At 48.0% G+C, this 23,150-nt stretch overlaps 1 protein-coding gene across 1 annotated transcript in view; it reads right to left on the bottom strand.

Annotated features, from left to right (window-relative positions):
• LOC136587231 (macrophage mannose receptor 1-like) overlaps positions 1-23,150 on the bottom strand; it is a 327,799-nt gene that overhangs the window by 202,466 nt on the left and 102,183 nt on the right. The window contains exons 5-7 of the mRNA XM_066585788.1: positions 12,208-12,401; positions 9,544-9,671; positions 8,018-8,108 (exon numbers count right to left, since the gene is read on the bottom strand). Coding sequence (XP_066441885.1) covers positions 8,018-8,108; positions 9,544-9,671; positions 12,208-12,401 — 413 coding nt within the window. The remainder of the gene's footprint in view (positions 1-8,017; positions 8,109-9,543; positions 9,672-12,207; positions 12,402-23,150) is intronic.

Here is a 23,150-nt window from a genome sequence, read left to right as displayed (position 1 = left end):
CCCAACCTTTGGAAAGTTCCCGGGATCCGGGGGATGAGGCTGGGGACTTCCGGCAACTGTCTCAAGAGCTTTCAGTGGGTGAGGAGGACGATGACAATGAGACACAGTTGTCTATCAGTGAGGTAGTAGTAAGGGCAGTAAGTCCGAGGGAGGAGCGCACAGAGGATTCGGAGGAAGAGCAGCTGGACAATGAGGTGACTGACCCCACCTGGTTTGCTAAGCCTACTGAGGACAGGTCTTCAGAGGGGGAGGCAAGTGCAGCAGCAGGGCAGGTTGGAAGAGGCAGTGCGGTGGCCAGGGGTAGAGGCAGGGCCAGAGCGAATAATCCACCAACTGTTTCCCAAAGCGCCCCCTCGTGCCATGCCACCCCGCAAAGGCCGAGGTGCTCAAAGGTGTGGCAGTTTTTCACTAAGAGTGTAGACAACCAACAAACTGTGGTGTGCAAGGTTTGTCGCGCCAAGATCAGCCGGGGAGCCACCACCACCAGCCTCACCACCACCAGCATGCGCAGGCATATGATGGCCAAGCACCCCACAAGGTGGGACGAAGGCCGTTCACCGCCACCGGTTTGCACCACTGCCTCTCCCCCTGTGCCCCAACCTGCCACTGAGATCCAACCCCCCCTCTCAGGACACAGGCACGACCGTCTCCCGGCCTGCACCCACACCCTCACCTCCGCTGTCCTCGGCCCCATTTAGCAATGTCTCTCAGCGCAGCGTCCAGCCGTCGCTAGCGCAACTGTTTGAGCGCAAGCGCAAGTACGCTACCACGCACCCGCACGCTCAAGCGTTAAACGTGCACATAGCCAAATTGATCAGCCTGGAGATGCTGCCGTATAGGCTTGTGGAAACAGAGGTTTTCAAAAACATGATGGCGGCGGCGGCCCCACGCTACTCGGTTCCCAGTCGCCACTACTTTTCTTGATGTGCCGTCCCAGCCCTGCACAATCACGTCTCCCGCAACATTGTACGCGCCCTCACCAACGCGGTTACTGCCAAGGTCCACTTAACAACAGACACGTGGACAAGCACAGGCGGGCAGGGCCACTATATCTCCCTGACGGCACATTGGGTGAATTTAGTGGAGGCTGGGACAGAGTCAGAGCCTGGGACTGCTCACGTCCTACCCACCCCCAGAATTGCGGGCCCCAGCTCGGTGCTGGTATCTGCGGCGGTGTATGCTTCCTCCACTAAACCACCCTCCTACTCCTCCTCCTACGCAACCTCTGTCTCGCAATCAAGATGTGTCAGCAGCAGCACGTCGCCAGCAGTCGGTGTCAAGCAGCTTGCCTGTCATCCTTTCAGCGTGTATGGCCTGAGGAGGAGGAGGAGGACAGCCATGTGTTGCATACAGGTACCCTGGCACACATGGTGGACTTCATGTTAGGATGCCTTTCTCATGACCCTCGCGTTACACGCATTCTGGCCACTATGGATTACTGGGTGTACACACTGCTCGACCCACGGTATAAGGAGAACCTTTCCACTCTCATACCCGAAGAGGAAAGGGGTTCGAGAGTGATGCTATACCACAGGACCCTGCCGGACAAACTGATGGTAAAATTCCCATCCGACAGCGCTAGTGGCAGAAGGCGCAGTTCCAAGGGCCAGGTAGCAGGGGAGGTGCGGAGATCAGGCAGCATGTACAGCGCAGGCACGGGAATACTCTCCAAGGCCTTTGCCAGCTTTATGGCTCCCCAGCAAGACTGTGTCACCGCTCCCCAGTCAAGGCTGAGTCGGCGGGAGCACTGTAAAAGGATGGTGAGGGAGTACGTAGCCGATCGCACGACTGTCCTCCGTGATGCCTCTGCTCCCTACAACTACTGGGTGTCGAAGCTGGACACGTGGCCTGAACCCGCGCTGTATGCCCTGGAGGTGCTTTCTTGTCCTGCGGCTAGCGTCTTGTCAGAGAGGATGTTTAGTGCGGCTGGGGGAATCATCACGGATAAGCGTACCCGCCTGTCAACTGACAGTGCCGACAGGCTTACACTCATAAAGATGAACAAAGCCTGGATTTCCCCAGACTTCTCTTCTCTACCAGCGGACAGCAGCGGTACCTAAACAATACGTAGGCTGCACCCGCGGATGGAAGCATCGTTCTCTCTCACCATAAAAAACGGGGACCTTTTAGCTTTATCAATTTGTGTATTATATTCATCCTCCTCCTCCTCCTCCTGAAACCTCACGTAATCACGCCGAACGGGCAATTTTTCTTAGGCCCACTAGGCTCAGTCATATAATTTTTGTAAACAATGTTTATACGTTTCAATTCTCATTAAAGCGTTGAAACTTGCACCTGAACCAATTTTTATTTTAACTGGGCTGCCTCAAGGCCTAATTACAAATTCAGCCACATTAACCAAAGCGATTAATAGGTTTCACCTGCCCTCTTGGTTGGGCATGGGCAATTTTTCTGAGGTACATTAGTACTGTTGGTACACCAATTTTTTTGGGCCCTCGCCTACAGTGTAATCCTAGTACTTTTTATGGGCTTCGCCTGCACTCATGGTACAGCAAGGTGTGTGGGGTTGGCCAACACTTTTGCTACATAAATGTAACTGGGGCCTTGTCTATACCGCAATTACTGAAATGTGAAAGAGACTGTTATCTCCCTAAACTGCTGCAATGGGAATGTTACTGTGGCCTGTCTTGAATGCTACTATTACTGAAATGGAACTAAGACTGTGCTCCCCCTATACTGCTGCTTCGGAATTGTTACTCGGGCCTGTCTTGAGCGCTACTATTACTGAAATGGAACTAAGACTGTGCTCCCCCTATACTGCTGCTTCGGAATTGTTACTGGGGCCTGTCTAGACTGCTACTATTACTGAAATGGATCTATGACTGTGCTCCCCCTATACTGCTGCTTCGGAATTGTTACTGGGGCCTGTCTGGACTGCTACTATTACTGAAATGGAACTAATACTGTCCTCTCCCTATAATGCTGCTAGTGATATGTTACTGTGGCCTGTCCCTAATGCTACCGCGGAAATGTTACTAATTCTGGGCTCTGCCTATACCGCTGCTAATGCTATGTCACTGGGCTGTGGAAACGGAGGCTTCCCAAAGACATGATGGTGGCGAGGCCATTTCCCACCAACGCGGTTACTGTTAAGGTGCATATAACCACGGACACGTGGAGAGGACACGTAGTGCCTCAAAAACATCCCCCTCCTCCTCCAACAATGAAAACATTCTTGGCAAATACCTTTGCATTGGTCCGTCTGGTGGCAGTCCAAAAATTTCACCTTTAACGACACAACAAGAGAGCCCCCCCACCATCCCCCTGCCACGGCCCACTTAATCCTGGCCACATTCCGAAAACCAACTAAATAAAACCGCGCTACTAGGTCCACAGTCACCACCACATTCCCACCAACGCGGTTACTGTTAAGCTACATATTACCAGTCTGACTGGGGCATGCAGTGTGGGTCGAAGCCCACCTGCATTTAATCTGATGTTACCTCAGTTGTGCTGGGCAATGCAATGGGATTTATTTATGTACCGCCGGTGGCTTCCTGGGACCCACCTATGCTGTCGGTCCACACGGAGTTGTAACTGCATGTGTCTACTTATTAAGAACCCCAGTCTGACTGGGGCATGCAGTGTGGGCCGAAGCCCACCTGCATTTAATCTGACGTTACCTCAGCTGTGCTGGACACTGCAATGGGATTTGTTTATGTACTGCCGGTGGGTTCCAGGGAGCCACCCATGCTGTGGGTGCACACGGAATTCCCATTGCGGAGTTGTACCTGCCTGTGACTATTTATAAAAAAACCCGGTCTGACTGGGGCATGCAGTGTGGGCCGAAGCCCACCTGTGTTTAATCTGACGTTAGCTCTACTATCCGGGGCACTGCATTGGGACAAACTACAGGAGCAATACAGCGCTAATGAGACGTGCACAGCTATGCTAGCATTGGAGTCCGCTGTAGGCTCGCGATTGCTGAGGGTTTGTGCAGAGGCCTATGTCCTGGGTGCAGTGAAAGTCCGCTTCCTGCCTAGGATTGCTGAAGCAGTGGGCCGAGGCCTATGTCGTGGGCGCGGTGCAAGCCTGCCATGTTTGGCCGGTCAGATCAATTTTTGGTTCATGTCTTGGGTTTCCTAGGACCCACATATGCTGTTGGTGCAAACTTACCTCCCATCGCGGTGTTTGACCTGTCTGGCACAAAGACACTGACTGACTTGGGTAGGGGGCAGAGCGCAGACGGCTTGCCCCTTGCAGTGTCGATTGAGCTATGCAGACACCTTGACAGAATGAATAGTGTGTGGCACATGGGTTCCCCATTCTATGCCCACATGTGCAGCTCCTGATGGAGGTGGCACAGGATTGGATTTCTCATTGCTTCTGTACAGCATTGTGGGCTATCACTCCGCCCCTTTTAAAGAGGGACGCTGCCTAGCCGTGCCAACCCTCTGCAGTGTGTGCCTCCGGTTCCTCCTCATGGCAGATGCACTTATAAATAGACATGAGGGTGGTGTGGCTATAAAGCCAGTGTGTGGCATGAGGGCAGCTTAAGGCTGCGCAGGGACACTTTGGTGTGCACTGTGGACACTGGGTCAGGTGGGGGGGTTGGGCAGCATGTAACCCAGGAGAAGTGGCAGCGGAGTGTCATGCAGGCAGTGATTGTGCTTTGTTGAAGGTAGTGTGGTGCTTAGCTAAGGTATGCCTTGCTAATGAGGGTTTTTCAGAAGTAAAAATTGTTGGGAGGGGGGGGGCACTCTTGCCGCTATTGTAGCTTAATAGTGGGACCTGGGAACTTGAGATGCAGCCCAACATGTAGCCCCTCGCCTGCCCTATCCGTTTCTGTGTCGTTCCCATCACTTTCTTGAATTTCCCAGATTTTCACAAATGAAAACCTTAGCGAGCATCGGCGATATACAAAAATGCTCGAGTCGCCCATTGACTTCAAATGACTCGAAACGAACCCTCGAGCATCGCGAAAAGTTCAACTCGAGTAACGAGCACCCGAGCATTTTGGTGCTCGCTCATCTCTAGTTGGTACCATTCTATTGCAAAATAATTAAATTTATAAATAGCAAAAAAAAAAAAAACCCCATAAATCAAAACTTGATTATTATAACCTTCAGTTAAATCACCTACAAGAGAAATAGTATTAATCTTGGTGACACCACGTTAGAATGTTTTTAATGTTTTTTAATTGCATGGGCGTTAAGTGGATTCAGTCTTCTGTGTAAACACATCCCTAGTTTTATCAATAATGCTGTGACACTATCAATAAAGGCAAAAAATTTTTATACCTCCGAAGGTGAACCTTCTGTTACTGAACTGTTTAATGATCTCCACAAGTGTATATCACAGTAATCCATCCCTCATGTGTATCAAAAATTAATTAATGAAAGCATATACTGATTGTGAAGGAGGCATGCTAATACACATTAATGGAGGGAGCTGTCCAGTGCTGATCTTTGCACGGGACTTAAATAGCTCCTTCGCGATTAGAGATGAGCGAACGTACTCGGTAAGGCCGATTTCGCAATCGAGCACCGCGATTTTCGAGTACTTCACTACTTGGGTGAAAAGTACTCGGGGGCGCTGTGGGTGAGCGGGGGGTTGCAGAGGGGAGTGGGAGGGGGAGAGGGAGAGAGAGTACTTTTCACCCGAGTAGTGAAGTACTCGAAAATCGCGGCGCTCGATAGGAAATCGGCCTTACCGAGTACGTTTGCTCATCTCTCTATTCGCGATATATCAGAACATCATAGGAGCTGTCCAGTGCTGATCACCCTGTGACGTGACAGCAGGCAATTTCCCCCTCTCACACACATATCGTGAGAAGTGGAGGGGGACGTCCTATAGGACGATAGTGCTTTAGGATTGGCAGAGAGGGGTATTACCCCAGGAATAGGGAAGGGGGTGCCAATAATATATAAGCGCTGTCAGGATCTGACGTGTGGCACTGACCATAGGGAATGCAGCCAGGCATCACGACCGCTGCCACTTGCTCTCTCTTCATCCTGATGACACAGCCAGAATGTAAAGCTGGCTATAGAAACGCGTCAATGTAGTTTAGATTAGTCAGTATACTACATATAGTTAGTTAGCTTAGTGCTAGCCGGCCACCCAATGCCATCTGTCGGGCGGCTACAACGGTGCCCACTCAGCTAGAATTACCATGGCTTATTAGCGCTATAGGAATCAGATAGGAGTTTCCCTTAGCTACAAGATGTGCATATCTGGCATTTTTAAAAGATTTTTCAGAACATTATATGGTACATGAAATAGTACCATTGAAAAATACAATGTGAGAAAAATAATAAACCTGACCATGTGTCAGTTAAAGCCTTTTCAATGCAGCTCTCCTTCATGTTAGAAGAAAGAAATATGCATGTGCCCTTTGACCTCAGCAAAGGTGATCACAAGCTCAACCCTGACTATATGTTCATATTTACAACCTTTCAGCTTTTATAACTGGTGTAGATACAGCGGCTAAGCTCTAGTATATCTCTAGATATTGCAGTTAACATATAATAGTCTGATGCAATTTTTACACAGCGATATTATAGTGATTACAGGGCTCTTTCACATGGGCGGCAGCGTTTTTATGTTGGCCCACCAACGCCTGAAAAATGCATGAACAAGTGCACAAAGCTAAGCTCTCACCCCTCCTCCACCCCTTGTCGGCAGCCAGATATGGGAGGGGGCAGAATGGGGTAGGAGCTTAGCAACTTGCTCCACCCCATTCCACCTTCCTCCCATTGCAAACAGCTGGCAAGAGGCGTAGAGGAGGAGAGAAGGGGGAGGAAGTTTAGCAGTCATGCTGATAAACTCCCACCCACCTCCCTTCTCCGGCAGCTGTCATAGGCTCCTATAGGGTCTATGCATCTGTCGCAATATTCTGGCCAAAAAGATAGTTCCAGGACTATCTTTCCTGACTGGCATATAGCGTATATCAGCCAACCGTGAAAATGGCAGCCAATATACACTTGTGTGAGTAAAGCCTTACTGTGCAAAAGTGGAAAAAGCTAAAAAAATTATAATATTTTTGGTATCGTTGTAATTGTACCGACCCACGGGAAAAATGTCTTGTGTCATTCATGCTGTATGATTAATAATGTAAAAAAAAACTAAAAAACAATGGCAGAAGTGTTTTTTTCTCTCCCTGCTCTCAAAAAATAAGTTTTGCAATACATTATATGCACCCAAAAACTGTGAAAATAAAACCTATAGCTCACAATGCAAAAAATAGGCCCTTATACGGCAGTATTGATGAAAGCTAAAAAGTTATGGCTTTTAGAACGTGGAGATGAAAATCCCCCCCAAATTGTTGCATCCTTATGGCCAAAATAGGCCACGTCCTTAAGGAGTTAAAATAATTTTCACTTTTTTTTGTTTTAGTCCTCAATGGGGGACAAGTGATAAGCCATAGCATTACATTATACCGCGATCTGACAGCCAATCTCCAATGGCTGATCTGCAATGACAGCCCTGGGGGTTTTCAGAATGACTCAGGCTGCCATGGCAACCACACAGCACCCCACAATATTATCATGGGGGCAGTTTAGGAAGCCCTAACATCGTTCGCTGCATTTAAATGTCACGGTCAAATTGACCGCAACATTTAAAGGGTTAACAGCCTTGGTCAGCGGCATTCCTTATCTGAGCTGTTGCAGGCGGGTGTCGGCTGTAAGAAACAGTCAGCATCCACATTGTATGGAGCGGGATCAACCCCCGATCCCACTACATACAAACCCTGAGCCTCCAGGATGTAAATGTACATTCTGTAGCTTTAAAGGGTTAAGCAAATCTTATATAAATGCTTTGGAAAAAACTCTGTATGAAATCCATGTGGAAACTGACATGCAGTGAGGATTCCAAATCTGCAGCATGACCATTTATGTGGTGGATATTGCAACAAAATCCACAAGGAAACAGCATGACTTGGTGCGTTATGTTACTGCAGATCTACGGCAGATGTTCTGCTGTGGCCCCGTCATGTGGATAGACCTGAAGGTGATTGTACCAAGTAATTGCTTTAACAAGACATGGCATTACTTACAGGGGAGCCATCTGACCACACGAACCCTTCATCCGTATTACTGCGTACTAGACCAATCCAAAAAGACTTTCCGTAATATACAGTATTGGCTCTGCAAAATAAAATAGGTGAATATCAGCAATGTAGAAGATACATTCTGTATGTGAACACCATGATAAATGGCTCTCAACTGCTATAATGTGTGGAGGGCTGAAGACACACAGATTCCATTGATACACTTCTCTCTGAACTCACTTTCATTCCCCTGCAGTGATCTTGTAAAACCCCAATGCTCTGTACTGTAACGTAACGGACTGTAATAGTCTCCCATTATCTTGTATGTATATTCGCTCTCTACAGCTTCTCCTCGGCGTTCCCCTTCCTCACACCGGGTCTCATGAAGCAAAACTATCTCAGAACCTTTGTTGCTGGGAGCAACCAATGAAAGTCTAGATTTTTTCTCAATTGCACGGGAGAAAAAGGAAACGTGGCCCCATGGCTGCTATAGGCAACATCTGAGCTGGGTTATAAGACTCCAGGCACTACAGAGTTTCACCCCCGGGTACATAAAGATTTAGCCAATATTAACTGGAAATTGAAGCATTATGGAAACTTAACTGCAATGTTCTACAATGCTGATCAACAAGTCATCACGATGCGTCCGTCACGCCAACGATTCCTACATCTGTGCATGTGATTCTAAATGTTCTATAGAGCAGTGTCCCAACCTCCAGTCCTCAGGGATCCCCAACAGGTCATGTTTTCAGGATTTCCTCAGTGTTGCACAGGTGATGTAATCATTGTCGGTGCCTCAGACATTGCCACAGGTGGTCTTACCATAGGATATACTGAAAACATGACCTGTTGGTGGTCCCTGAGGACTGGAGTTGGGGACCCCTGCTATAGAGGAAGCAGGAGGTTTGTAGACACTGTATCCCCACACTAAAATGTTGCAGATCTGCAGAGTATAATACATGTGGCTGCGGGTTTCAAAATCCTATTTGTGGCAGAAAAAGTTTCACACGGACACACGAGCATGAGGCCGATTAACAAATCTTCAATGTGCTAATCATGTTGCAGAAATGCTGTGGAATTTCACCAACAAATGACTGTGGCTCCACCCCTTCCCCCTACGGTCTATAGATGCATTCGCCAATCCTCGGATGGGTTTCCACAGCCTGCACAGATGGTGGTCATTTGCTTAATTCCTAGACGACCCCTTTAAGTCGCTGCTGACTGTGGGCTTATGGGTCTGCAGGGCGGTCCTACGCAATGACTGATGGCTTTCTCAGTTTGAGTGTGCATGCATGGAAAGCTGCCAATCATTGAGCAGGACGCCCACCGGACTCTGAATATCACAATAAACAGGACATTCAATCACTAACTATAAGTTTTACTGAATTTAACATAAAACTACCTATCAGTCTGCTGTATGACACGTCGCCCGCAGACGGGACCACATGTGGCATCTGACAAGTTCATTCCAACTAACGTAATTTACAATATTTATAGCATAAGATGATATTTTTAGCAAGATCACTGCTTACATCCTTATTCTTAACACCTTCTCCTCCTCCTCCTTGTTGGTGATTCTGAGTAAGTCGCCTCCTACAGCTCTGCAAAAGTCTCTTGCATCTAGCCAGGTCTTTCTAGCATACTTTTCTGTCGAGTAAAACTGTTGGAAAAACAAATAAAACTTGTAAAAATACTTTTATAAATGCTTTAAAAATTACCATATTTTTCGCTCTATAAGACGCACTGGATTATAAGACGCTCGCAGGTTTCAGCGGAGAAGAATAGGAAATAAATATTTTGAACACATCCAGGGACTCTAGGTGACAGTGCAGGGGATGGCACAGGGCGACGGAGGGCCACTATAAGGCCTTGGCATTCTCTGCTACATCAGGAACAGCTGATCATGTATTTTATTAAATAAATGGAGAGTTTTCCACACCTTGTGTCACTTCCTACATTCTCTAACCTGGAGTGCTGCGCTGCTTCTTCTGACAGATGTTATCCTCTTCTCTTATCGTGGTACAGCAGAAGGAAACTGGTTGGTGGATGCGGGGGAGCAGCAGCAGTTCCCATCAGCGCTCACTACCAATCAACGGTACGCATGGGCGGCAGTGCAGAGGAGAAAGAGCTGCTCTCCTCCCCTGCTATGGAGTGGAACAGGCCGCTGCTTTCACACGGGGACGAAAATTCTGCAGCATTTCCAGTACAAGCCATGTGGAGGGATTTCAAAAATCTCCTTTACATGGTGCAGAAAATTTCCACAAGAAATCCAACATTCCTTTTAAATGCAGAGCATTCTAAATCCAGAGCATGTCTAATTATTCTGCGGATTAATGCTGCCGATCTCAATCCTTGAAATATAAAAATTAAAATCTGCAGCAAATCTGCTACAAAACTGCAGCCCGATCTGCACAATGCAGACACGGACTTGTTCACTGCAGTTTTCCTGCTTATCTGTTGCAGCCTTTCTGTTGCGGAAAGCTTGCAGCTATGGGGACTGGCACATGTGCATGTGATGGTTTCTATATGTTCAAACACAGCAACTTTTATTATTGTAGTGACGTATGGAGAATTGGCATAGGCATGCTATTGTGTCTTGAATATCAGACATGACTATATATCTTGTATGGTTTATGTGCATTATCGCATGTGCATACAGCTGTCAGTGACACCAGGTGCGCCATCTTTGGTATTCCAAGCAAGTATCATGTTTATGCATCTATTATGCAGCCTTGAGTCGGCGTAGTGACTAATGTTTGTATGCTGAGCTGGAGCATGGTCCACATTTACTAAAGCTTTTACAGCAGTTTTTAACTGTTTTTATATTGTGACCAATGACTTTATTATATAATGGAGTATTTTGTGTTGTTTTTTGCACCTCTGCGATATTGTGGTGCTCTCTATTTTTTGGATGTGTTTTTTCTAGTGTGTTGTATGAAGAAAAAAAAGACATCGTTGGAGTCACCGGGACCATTGCTACAGAGCTACAGTATGCAGCCGAGCCCCTCTGACATGAGGACATTACAGATCCTCTTTAAAAGAAAGTATAGTAGCCAATCATATATGAAAAGGACTCTTTTGGCTTATGTTTTGGCCAGTAAAGTCCATAGGCATGCCAACATATACAGATGTGTTTTTCATTTCATCTTCCATCAGAGTAAGGCCTCCCTCACACACGTTTTTGTACAGCGTTAAGCGCTGCCTTTTCAGCGCTGCGCTAAACTCTGTACAACGCTCTCATTCATTTCAATGGGGCTGTTCACACAAGCATCAAAAGGCTGCGCTTTGACATAGATGTAGGTTCTATCTTTGGCCGATTTCAGCTGTGCGTTGGCCATTGAAATGAATGGGCAGTGGTTTCAGCGCTACTGAAAATGTGACACAACTTAGTACCTCATTTCTGGCAGCACTCTTCGGGCAGGCTGCCAGGCACTTGTCAGCACTGACAGGCCATCTGTCGCTGGTGACCAGGATTAAAATCAACATCTCCGGCAAGAGATTGCTCTGATTGGTTTAGGAGCACCAGCGCAGCTAATCAGAGCTGGAGCTAGGTGCACCAATCACAGCTATTCACTGAATGGCTGTGATGGGTTCATCGAATACCAACCCTGATTGGTTGAGCCAATGCTCAGAGCCAATCAGAGTAGTCTCTTACTGGAGGCAGGATTTCAATCCCCGTCACCACCAATAGATAGTCTGTCAGCACTGACAAGTGCCTAGCAGCCTGCCTGAAGCTCCTGGAGAGCAGTGGCAGGGACCCAGATGGTGCCAGCTAGGTGAGTATTCCTTTTTTTCTTTTCAGCTTTCTTTGCTGTTTTTTTAGCTGTGCAGAAAATGCAGCCAAAACACTGTCAAAATGCATGCCAGCACTGCTAAAACTGCAGTAAATGCAGCGTTAAAAAAACGATGTGTTTCCGCTAATGCCTGTGTGATGGAGGCCTTTTGCCAGGAGAAAAGATAAGAAACGCAGTTTTTGTTTTTAAAGCTCGTAATATCGCACCACAGAACTCTAGACGTCTTGAGCCAAGAGGAAAAGTAAGAAAAGACACATCTGTACATTGGGTTGTCTAACATGGATGTGTACGTCCAACTAAAACTGGAAGACAGACACTGGAAGACAGCAAACCATCATTCAATAGACATGAAGATGCAGCATGAATTCAGAACTGAATTCCCACCATGACAGTTTTTTTTACCTTGAAACATGCACGATCTGATGAAGTCCAATCAGTCGGACACGTTGGTTCTGCCGTTGTTGTTGGGATCGGTGGTGGCGTCACTCCCTCTGCCCACTTCTTGCACACATACTTGGCTTTCTCTTCACACTCTATAACATCCCATAATCCAGCTTTGTCTCCAGTTCTCATAGCAACACAGCCCTGTCTTCTGTCTTTGAAATGTAATTAAAAGTTAATGAAACCAAGGAACAGTTTGTAATATATGTTCATACAGCCATAACAATGATCGCCATAGAGGTCTGGCAGCTGAAATATGTAGCAGCCACCTCATGGAGAATATACTGGCCCACATTACCAAAAGCTTTTACACTAGTTTCTGTAATAAAAATGTTGCAAATTGCAAAAAATGTTGCCTATTTCTTTAGTAAACTGGACAGAGCTTGTTGGAAGGGGGTGTGGCTGTCCAGACCGACAGATTTATGGATAACTAGCTGATATACCCGGCTTCGCCCGAGTTAATTTGGTACTGGTGTTTATCTGGTGTTCACATGGAAAATCTTATGAAGTCGTGGTTACTTTAGAGATACTGAGGAAAAAGATATGTTCACCATTTTGCATAGTTCTCTGCGTTACCCAGAAAACACCACGTGGAGGTAACCATGCGACGCTTCCTTTATATAACATGACATCAGGAAGTGAGAGAATTAGATTACATACATAAAATTTGGACACTAATTCTTTTGCACTTAGAATTGAATAATCGAGTTGGGACCCATTAACTTTTCATATTTATGACACAATCAATGCTTGTGCCAAATTTCATGTTTCTATGACACCGGAAAGTGAGAAAATTACATTCCGCACGTAAAATTTGGACGCTAATTCTTTTGCGCATAGAATTGAATAATGGAGTTGGGACCATTAGCTTTTCCTATTTATGACATACTCAATGTTCGTGCCAAATTTCCCGTTTCTATGACACCGGAAAGTGAAGAAATTACATTCTGCACGTAAAATTTCGATGCCAATTCTTTTGCGCTAGAATTGAATAATCGAGTTGGGACCCATGAACTTTTCCTATTTATGACATAATCAATGCTCGTGCCAAATTTCCTGTTTCTATGACACCAGAAAGTGAAGAAATTACATTACGCACGTAAAATTTGGACGCTAATTCTTTTGCGCATAGAATTGAATAATCTAGTTGGAACCCATTAGCTTTTCCTATTTATGACATAATCAATGCTCGTGCCAAATTTCACGTTTCTATGACACCGGAAAGTGAAAAAATTACATTCCGTACGTAAAATTTAGACGCTAATTCTTTTGCGCATAGAATTGATTAATGGAGTTGGGACCATTAGCTTATCCTTTTTATGACATAATCAATGCTCCTGCCAAATTTCACGTTTCTATGACACCGGAAAGTGAGAAAATTACATTCCGCACGTAAAATTTGGACGCTAATTCTTTTGCGCATAGAATTGAATAATCGAGTTGGGACCCATTAGCTTTTCCTTTTTATGACATAATCAATGCTCCTGCCAAATTTCACGTTTCTATGACACCGGAAAGTGAGAAAATTACATTCCGCACGTAAAATTTCGACGCCAATTCTTTTGCACTAGAATTGAATAATCGAGTTGGGACCCATTCGCTTTTCCTATTTTTGACATATTCAATGCTCGTGCCAAATTTCACGTTTCTATGACACCGGAAAGTGAGAAAATTACATTCCGCACATAAATTTGGACGCTAATTCTTTTGCGCATAGAATTGAATAATGGAGTTGGGACCCATTAGCGTTTCCTTTTTATGACATAATCAATGCTCCTGCCAAATTTCACGTTTCTATGACACCGGAAAGTGAGAAAATTACATTCCGCACGTAAAATTTCGACGCCAATTCTTTTGCACTAGAATTGAATAATCGAGTTGGGACCCATTCGCTTTTCCTATTTATGACATAATCAATGCTCGTGCCAAATTTCACGTTTCTATGACACCGGAAAGTGAGAAAATTACATTCCGCACGTAAAATTTGGACGCTAATTCTTTTGCGCATAGAATTGAATAATGGAGTTGGGACCCATTAGCGTTTCCTATTTATGACATAATCAATGCTCGTGCCAATTTTCCCGTTGCTATGACACCGGAAAGTGAGAAAATTACATTCCGCACGTAAAATTTGGACGCTAATTCTTTTGCGCATAGAATTGAGTAATTAAGTTAGGACTAGAGATGAGCGAACGCGTTCGTCCGAGCTTGATATTCGTGCGAATATTAGGGTGTTCGGGATGTTCGTTATTCGTGACGAACACCATGCGGTGTTCTGGTTACTTTCACTTCCTTCCCTGAGACGTTAGCGCGCTTTTCTGGCCAATTGAAAGACAGGGAAGGCATTACAACTTCCCCCTGCAACGTTTAAGCCCTATACCACCCCCCTGCTGTGAGTGGCTGGCGAGATCAGGTGTTCGCCTAATATAAAAGTCGGCCCCTCCCGCGGCTCGCCTCAGATGCGGTGTGAGTTAGATGAGGGACAGTGCTGTTTATACCGGAGCTGCTGTAGGGAAAGAATTGGTAGTTAGTGTAGGCTTCAAGACCCCCCAAAGGTCCTTATTAGGGCCACTGATAGCTGTGTGTTGGCTGCTGTTAGCAGTGGGATTTTTTTTTTTTTCTCAAAATCGCCTCTGCAGACCGTTGCACCTGGCATTAGGGACAGAAGTGCTGCATAGGCAGGGAGAGTGTTAGGAGTGAGTGTAGCCTTCAAGAACCTCAACGGTCCTTTCTAGGGCCATATTTATCCGTGTGCAGTACTGTCCAGGCTGCTGTTGGCTGTGCTGCATTTTTTTTGGGCTTCTCAAAATCGCCTCTGCAGAGCATTGCACCCTCCATTGATACTGCAGGGAAAGAATTGTATAGGCAGGGCCACAACACAGTTATTATTCATAGAATATACGCAGTGCTGCCTTTTGGTGGGAAAAAACTGAAAACAAATCTATTTGTCCAGCCTGTGTCCGTCCTTACGCCTGTGTAGACGTGTGAGCTGCGTGAAAAACATTGCTAAATCATACGCAGCCAGCTACGCTTTACTGCTGGGTTCGCCATTTGCTTTCCTTAATTGGGAAAAAAAAATACCTGCTCTCCAAGAGTTATAATAACTCTGCTACCCTCACGTTCTGTGACACATAAGCAGGGACACAGCGCAGTTATTAAACTTCGCAGGTTCATTGAATATACGCAGTGCTGCCTGTTGGTGGGAAAAAACTGAAAACAAATCTATTTGTCCAGCCTGTGTCCGTCCTTACGCCTGTGTAGACGTGTGAGCTGCGTGAAAAACATTGCTAAATCATACGCAGCCAGCTACGCTTTACTGCTGGGTTCGCCATTTGCTTTCCTTAATTGGGAAAAAAAATACCTGCTCTCCAAGAGTTATAATAACTCTGCTACCCTCACGTTCTGTGACACATAAGCAGGGACACAGCGCAGTTATTAAACTTCGCAGGTTCATTGAATATACGCAGTGCTGCCTGTTGGTGGGAAAAAACTGAAAACAAATCTATTTGTCCAGCCTGTGTCCGTCCTTACGCCTGTGTAGACGTGTGAGCTGCGTGAAAAACATTGCTAAATCATACGCAGCCAGCTACGCTTTACTGCTGGGTTCGCCATTTGCTTTCCTTAATTGGGAAAAAAAAATACCTGCTCTCCAAGAGTTATAATAACTCTGCTACCCTCACGTTCTGTGACACATAAGCAGGGACACAGCGCAGTTATTAAACTTCGCAGGTTCATTGAATATACGCAGTGCTGCCTGTTGGTGGGAAAAAACTGAAAACAAATCTATTTGTCCAGCCTGTGTCCGTCCTTACGCCTGTGTAGACGTGTGAGCTGCGTGAAAAACATTGCTAAATCATACGCACCCAGCTACGCTTTACTGCTGGGTTCGCCATTTGCTTTCCTTAATTGGGAAAAAAAATACCTGCTCTCCAAGAGTTATAATAACTCTGCTACCCTCACGTTCTGTGACACATAAGCAGGGACACAGCACAGTTATTAAACTTAGATAATTCATTCACTAGAGGCAGTGGGGCCTTTCGTTTTCCAAAAAGGGCAAAAATTATATTTGGCCTGCAGTCTTGCGCCAATTTATTTCCTGCCTGGGAAATCTAATCACTGGTAATACAGCATGCTGAGGGGTAGGGGTAAGCCTAGAGGACGTGGACGTGGACGTGGCCGAGGACGCGGAGGGCCAAGTGAGGGTGTGGGCACAGGCCAAGCTCCTGATCCAGGTGTGTCGCAGCTGTCTGCTGCGCGATTAGGAGAGAGGCACGTTTCTGGCGTCCCCACATTCATCGCCCAATTAATGGGTCCACGCGGGAGACGGTTATTAGAAAATGAGCAGTGTGAGCAGGTCCTGTCCTGGATGGCAGAAAGTGCTTCGAGCAACCTATCGTCTACCCGCAGTTCTGCGCCGTCCACTGCTGCCAATCCGAATCCTCTGTCTGCTGCTCCTCCTTCCTCCCAGCCTCCTCAGTCCACTACAATGACACCTGCTCAGGAGCGGGAACACTCCCAGGAACTGTTCTCGGGCCCCTGCTTAGATTGGGCAGCAGCGGTTCCTCTCCCACCAGAGGAGTTTATCGTCACTGATGCCCAACCATTCGAAAGTTCCCGGGGTCCGGGGGAAGAGGCTGGGGACTTCCGCCAACTGTCTCAACAACTTTCTGTGGGTGAGGAGGACGATGACGATCAGACACAGTTGTCTTGCAGTGAGGTAGTAGTAAGGGCAGTAAGTCCCAGGGAGCAGCGCACAGAGGATTCGGAGGAAGAGCAGCAGGACGATGAGGTGACTGACCCCACCTGGTGTGCAACGCTTACTCAGGAGGACAGGTCTTCAGAGGGGGAGTCAAGGGCATCAGCAGGGCAGGTTGCAAGAGGCAGTGCGGTGGCCAGGGGTAGAGGCAGGGCCAGACCGAATAATCCACCAAGTGTTTCCCAAAGCGCCCCCTCGCGCCATGCCACCCTGCGTAGGCCGAGGTGCTCTAAGGTCTGGCAGTTTTTCACAGAGACGCCTGACGACCGACGAACAGTGGTGTGCAACCTTTGTCGCGCAAAGCTCAGCCGGGGAGCCAACACCAACAGCCTCACCACCACCACCATGCGCAGACATATGATGGCCAAGCACCCCGCAAGGTGGGACAAAGGCCGTTCGCCGCCTCCGGTTTGCACCCCTGCCTCTCCCCCTGTGCCCCAACCTGCCACTGAGATGCAACCCCCCTCTCAGGACACAGGCACTACCGCCTCATGGCCTGCACCCACACCCTCATCTCCGCTGTCCTCGGCCCCATCCAGCAGTGTAGTTCAGCGCACCGTTCAGCCGTCGCTTGCGCAAGTGTTCGAGCGCAAGCGCAAGTACGCCGCCACGCACCCGCACGCTCAAACGTTAACCGTCCGCATCGCAAAATTCATCAGCCTTGAGATGCTGCCGTATAGGGTTGTGGAAACGGAGTCCTTCAAAAGTATCATGGAGGCGGCGGCCCCGCGCTACTCAGTTCCCAGTCGCCACTACTTTTCCCGATGTGCCGTCCCAGCCCTGCACGACCACGTCTCCCGCAACATTGTGCGCGCCCTCACCAACGCGGTTACTGCCACGGTCCACTTAACTACGGACACGTGGACAAGCACAGGCGGGCAGGGCCACTACATCTCCCTGACGGCACATTGGGTGAATTTAGTGGAGGCTGGGACAGAGTCAGAGCCTGGGACCGCTCACGTCCTACCCACCCCCAGAATTGCGGGCCCCAGCTCGGTGCTGGTATCTGCGGAGGTGTATGCTTCCTCCACTAAAGCACCCTCCTCCTCCTCCTCCTCCTCTGTCTCACAATCAAGATGTGTTAGCAGCAGCATGTCGCCAGCAGTCGGTGTCGCGCGGTGTGGCAGCACAGCGGTGGGCAAGCGTCAGCAGGCCGTGCTGAAACTACTCAGCTTAGGCGATAAGAGGCACACGGCCCACGAACTGCTGCAGGGTCTGACACAGCAGACCGACCGCTGGCTTGCGCCGCTGAGCCTCCAACCGGGCATGGTCGTGTGTGACAACGGCCGTAACCTGGTGGCGGCTCTGCAGCTCGGCAGCCTCACGCACGTGCCATGCCTGGCCCACGTCTTTAATTTGGTGGTTCAGCGGTTTCTGAAAAGCTACCCACGCTTGTCAGACCTGCTCGTAAAGGCGCGCCGGCTCTGCGCACATTTCCGCAAGTCCCACACGGACGCTGCCACCCTGCGCACCCTGCAACATCACTTTAAGCTGCCAGTGCACCGACTGCTGTGCGACGTGCCCACACGGTGGAACTCTACGCTCCACATGTTGGCCAGGCTCTATGAACAGCGTAGAGCTATAGTCGAATACCAACTCCAACATGGGCGGCGCAGTGGGAGTCAGCCTCCTCAATTCCTTTCAGAAGAGTGGGCCTGGTTGGCAGACATCTGCCATGTCCTTGGTAATTTTGAGGAGTCTACCCAGGTGGTGAGCGGCGATGCTACAATCATTAGCGTCACCATTCCTCTGCTATGCATCTTGAGAAATTCCCTGCAAACCATAAAGGCAGCTGCTTTGCGCTCGGAAACGGGGGCGGGGGAAGACAGTATGCCGCTGGATAGTCAGGGCACCCTCCTGTCTATTTCTCAGCGCGTACAGGAGGAGGAGCATGAGGAGGATGAGGAGGAGGGGGAAGAGACAGCTTGGCCCGCTGCTGACGGTACACCGGCTGATTGCCTGTCATCCTTTCAGCGTGTATGGCCTGAGGAGGAGGAGGAGGAGGAGGATCCTGAAAGTGATCTTCCTAGTGAAGACAGCCATGTGTTGCGTACAGGTACCCTGGCACACATGGCTGACTTCATGTTAGGATGCCTTTCTCGTGACCCTCGCGTTGCACGCATTCTGGCCACTACGGATTACTGGGTGTACACACTGCTCGATCCACGGTATAAGGAGAACCTGCCCACTCTGATTCCCGAAGAGGAAAGGGGTTCGAGAGTGTTGCTATACCACAGGACCCTTGCGGACAAGCTGATGGTAAAATTCCCAGCCGACAGCGCTAGTGGCAGAAGGCGCAGTTCCGAGGGCCATGTTGCAGGGGATGTGCGGAGATCGAGCAGCATGTACATCCCAGGCAGTGCAACAGTCTTTAAGGGCCTGGCCAGCTTTATGGCTCCCCACCAAGACTGTGTCACCGCTCCCCAGTCACGGCTGAGTCGGCGGGAGCACTGCAAAAGGATGGTGAGGGAGTACGTAGCGGATCGCACGACCATCCTTGGTGACGCCTCTGCCCCCTACAACTACTGGGTGTCGAAGCTGGACACGTGGCCTGAACTAGCCCTGTATGCCCTTGAGGTGCTTGCTTGTCCTGCGGCTAGCGTGTTGTCGGAGAGGGTGTTTAGTGCGGCTGGGGGAATCATCACAGATAAGCGTAGCCGCTTGTCAACCGACAGTGCCGACAGGCTAACACTCATCAAGATGAACAAAGGCTGGATTTCCCCAGACTTCTGTTCTCCACCAGCGGACAGCAGCGATACGTAAGCAATACGTAGGCTGCACCCGCGGATGGAAGCTACGTTCTCTCTCACCATCCAAAACGGGGACATTTGTGCTTCATCAATCTGTGTATAATATTCCTCCTGCTCCTCCTCCTGAAACCTCACGTAATCACGCTGAACGGGCAATTTTTCTTAGGGCCACAAGGCTCACTCAAATAATTTTTCAGAACAATTTTTATAAGTTTCAATTAGCTTAAAAGCGTTGGAACTTTAACTTGAACCAATTTTTCGTTACACTGGGCTGCCTCCAGGCCTAGTTACCACTTAAGCCACATTAACCAAAGCGATTCACCTGCCATCTTGGTTGGGCATGGCCAATTTTTACTGAGGTACATTAGTACTGTTGGTACACCAATTTTTTGGGGCCCTCACCTACAGTGTAATCATAGTAATTTCTATGTTCTTCGCCTGCACTCATGGTACAGAAAGGTGTGTGGGGTTGGCCTACAGTTTAGCTACATAAATGTCACTTGTGCCTTGGCTATACTAAGGCTACTGAAATGGAACGAAGACTGCGCTCCCGCTATACTGCTGCTTCAGAATTGTTACTGGGGCCTGTCTTGAGTGCTACTATTGCTTACATGGAACGAAGACTGCGCTCCCGCTATACTGCTGCTTCAGAATTGTTACTGGGGCCTGTCTTGAGTGCTACTATTGCTTACATGGAACGAAGACTGCGCTCCCGCTATACTGCTGCTTCAGAATTGTTACTGGGGCCTGTCTTGAGTGCTACTATTGCTTACATGGAACGAAGACTGCGCTCCCGCTATACTGCTGCTTCAGAATTGTTACTGGGGCCTGTCTTGAGTGCTACTATTGCTTACATGGAACGAAGACTGCGCTCCCGCTATACTGCTGCTTCAGAATTGTTACTGGGGCCTGTCTTGAGTGCTACTATTGCTTACATGGAACGAAGACTGCGCTCCCGCTATACTGCTGCTTCAGAATTGTTACTGGGGCCTGTCTTGAGTGCTACTATTGCTTACATGGAACGAAGACTGCGCTCCCGCTATACTGCTGCTTCAGAATTGTTACTGGGGCCTGTCTTGAGTGCTACTATTGCTTACATGGAACGAAGACTGCGCTCCCGCTATACTGCTGCTTCAGAATTGTTACTGGGGCCTGTCTTGAGTGCTACTATTGCTTACATGGAACGGACACGTGGAGAGGACACGTAGTGCCTCAAAAACATCCCCCTCCTCCTCCAACAGGGAAAACATTGTTGGCAAATGCCTTTGCATTGGTTCGTCTGGCGGCAGTCCAAGAATTTCACCTTTACCGACACTACAAGAGAGCCCCCCCACCATCCCCCCGCCACGGCCCACTTAATCCTGGCCACATTCCGAAAACCAACAAAATACAACCGTGGTACTAGGTCCGCAGTCACCACCACATTACCACCAACGCGGTTACTGTTAAGGTGCATATAACCACGGACACGTGGAGAGGACACGTAGTGCCTCAAAAACATCCCCCTCCTCCTCCAACAGGGAAAACATTGTTGGCAAATGCCTTTGCATTGGTTCGTCTGGCGGCAGTCCAAGAATTTCACCTTTACCGACACTACAAGAGAGCCCCCCCACCATCCCCCCGCCACGGCCCACTTAATCCTGGCCACATTCCGAAAACCAACAAAATACAACCGTGGTACTAGGTCCGCAGTCACCACCACATTACCACCAACGCGGTTACTGTTAAGGTGCATATAACCAGTCTGACTGGGGCATGCAGACACCTTGACAGAATGAATAGTGTGTGGCACATAGGTTCCCCATTGCTATGCCCACGTGTGCAGCTCCTGATGGCGGTGGCACAGGATTGTATTTCTCATTGCTTCTGTACAGCATTGTGGGCTATCGCCCCGCCCCTATTAAAGAGGGTCGCTACCTAGCCGTGCCAACCCTGTGCAGTGTGTGCCTGCGGTCCCTCGTCGTGGCAGACGCACTTCTAAATAGACATGAGGGTGGTGTGGCATGAGGGCAGCTGAAGGCTGCGCAGGGACAGTTTGGTGTGCGCTGTGGGGGGGAGGGGGTGCGGTTGGGCAGCATGTAACTCAGGAGAAGTGGCAGTGGAGTGTCATGCAGGCAGTGATTGTGCTTTGTTGTAGCTAGTGTGGTGCTTAGCTAAGGTATGCCATGCTAATGAGGGCTTTTCAGAAGTAAAAGTTGTTGGGAGGGGGGGGGGGCCCACTCTTGCCGCTATTGTGGCTTAATAGTGGGACCTGTGAACTTGAGATGCAGCCCAACATGTAGCCCCTCGCCTGCCCTATCCGTCACTGTGTCATTCCCATCACTTTCCTGAATTGCCCAGATTTTCACACATGAAAACCTTAGCGAGCATCGGCGAAATACAAAAATGTTCTGGTCGCCCATTGACTTCAATGGGGTTCGTTGTTCGAAACGAACCCTCGAGCATCACGGGAAGTTCGTTACGAATAACGAACACCCGAACATTTTGGTGTTCGCTCATCTCTAGTTAGGACCCATTAGCTTTTCCTATTTATGACATAATCAATGCTTGTGCCAAATTTCCTGTTTCTATGACACCGGAAAGTGAGAAAATTACATTCCGCACGTAAAATTTCGACGCCAATTCTTTTGCGCTAGAATTGAATAATCGAGTTGGGACCCATTCGCTTTTCCTATTTATGACATAATCAATGCTCGTGCCAAATTTCACGTTTCTATGACACGGCAAGTGAGAAAATTACATTCCGCACGTAAAATTTGGACGCTAATTCTTTTGCGCATAGAATTGAATAATCGAGTTGGGACCCATTAGCTTTTCCAATTTATGACATAATCAATGCTCGTGCCAAATTTCCCGTTTCTATGACACCGGAATGTGAGAAAATTAGAATCCGTACGTAAAATTTGGACGCTAATTCTTTTGCGCATAGAATTGAATAATGGAGTTAGGACCCATTAGCTTTTACTATTTATGACATAATCAATGCTTGTGCCAAATTTCCTGTTTCTATGACACTGGAAAGTAAAGAAATTACATTCCGCACGTAAAATTTCGACGCCAATTCTTTTGCGCTAAAATTGAATAATGGAGTTGGTACCTATTAACTTTTCCTATTTATGACATAATCAATGCTCGTGCCAAATTTCATGTTTCCATGGCACCAGAAAGTGAGAAAATTACATTCCGCACGTAAAATTTGGACGCTAATTCTTTTGCGCATAGAATTGAATAATCGAGTTGGGACCCATTAGCTTTTCCTTTTTATGACATAATCAATGCTCCTGCCAAATTTCACGTTTCTATGACATTGGGAAGTGAGAGAATTAGATTCCGTACGTAAAATTTTGACGCCAATTCTTTTGCGCTAGAATTGAATAATCGAGTTAGGACCCATTTGC

The sequence above is a fragment of the Eleutherodactylus coqui genome, chromosome 12 (assembly GCF_035609145.1).
Source record: "Eleutherodactylus coqui strain aEleCoq1 chromosome 12, aEleCoq1.hap1, whole genome shotgun sequence".
Classification (NCBI taxonomy): domain Eukaryota; kingdom Metazoa; phylum Chordata; class Amphibia; order Anura; family Eleutherodactylidae; genus Eleutherodactylus; species Eleutherodactylus coqui.
Note: the sequence above shows the minus strand (reverse complement) of the source record. Positions and strands in the feature narration are given on the sequence as shown.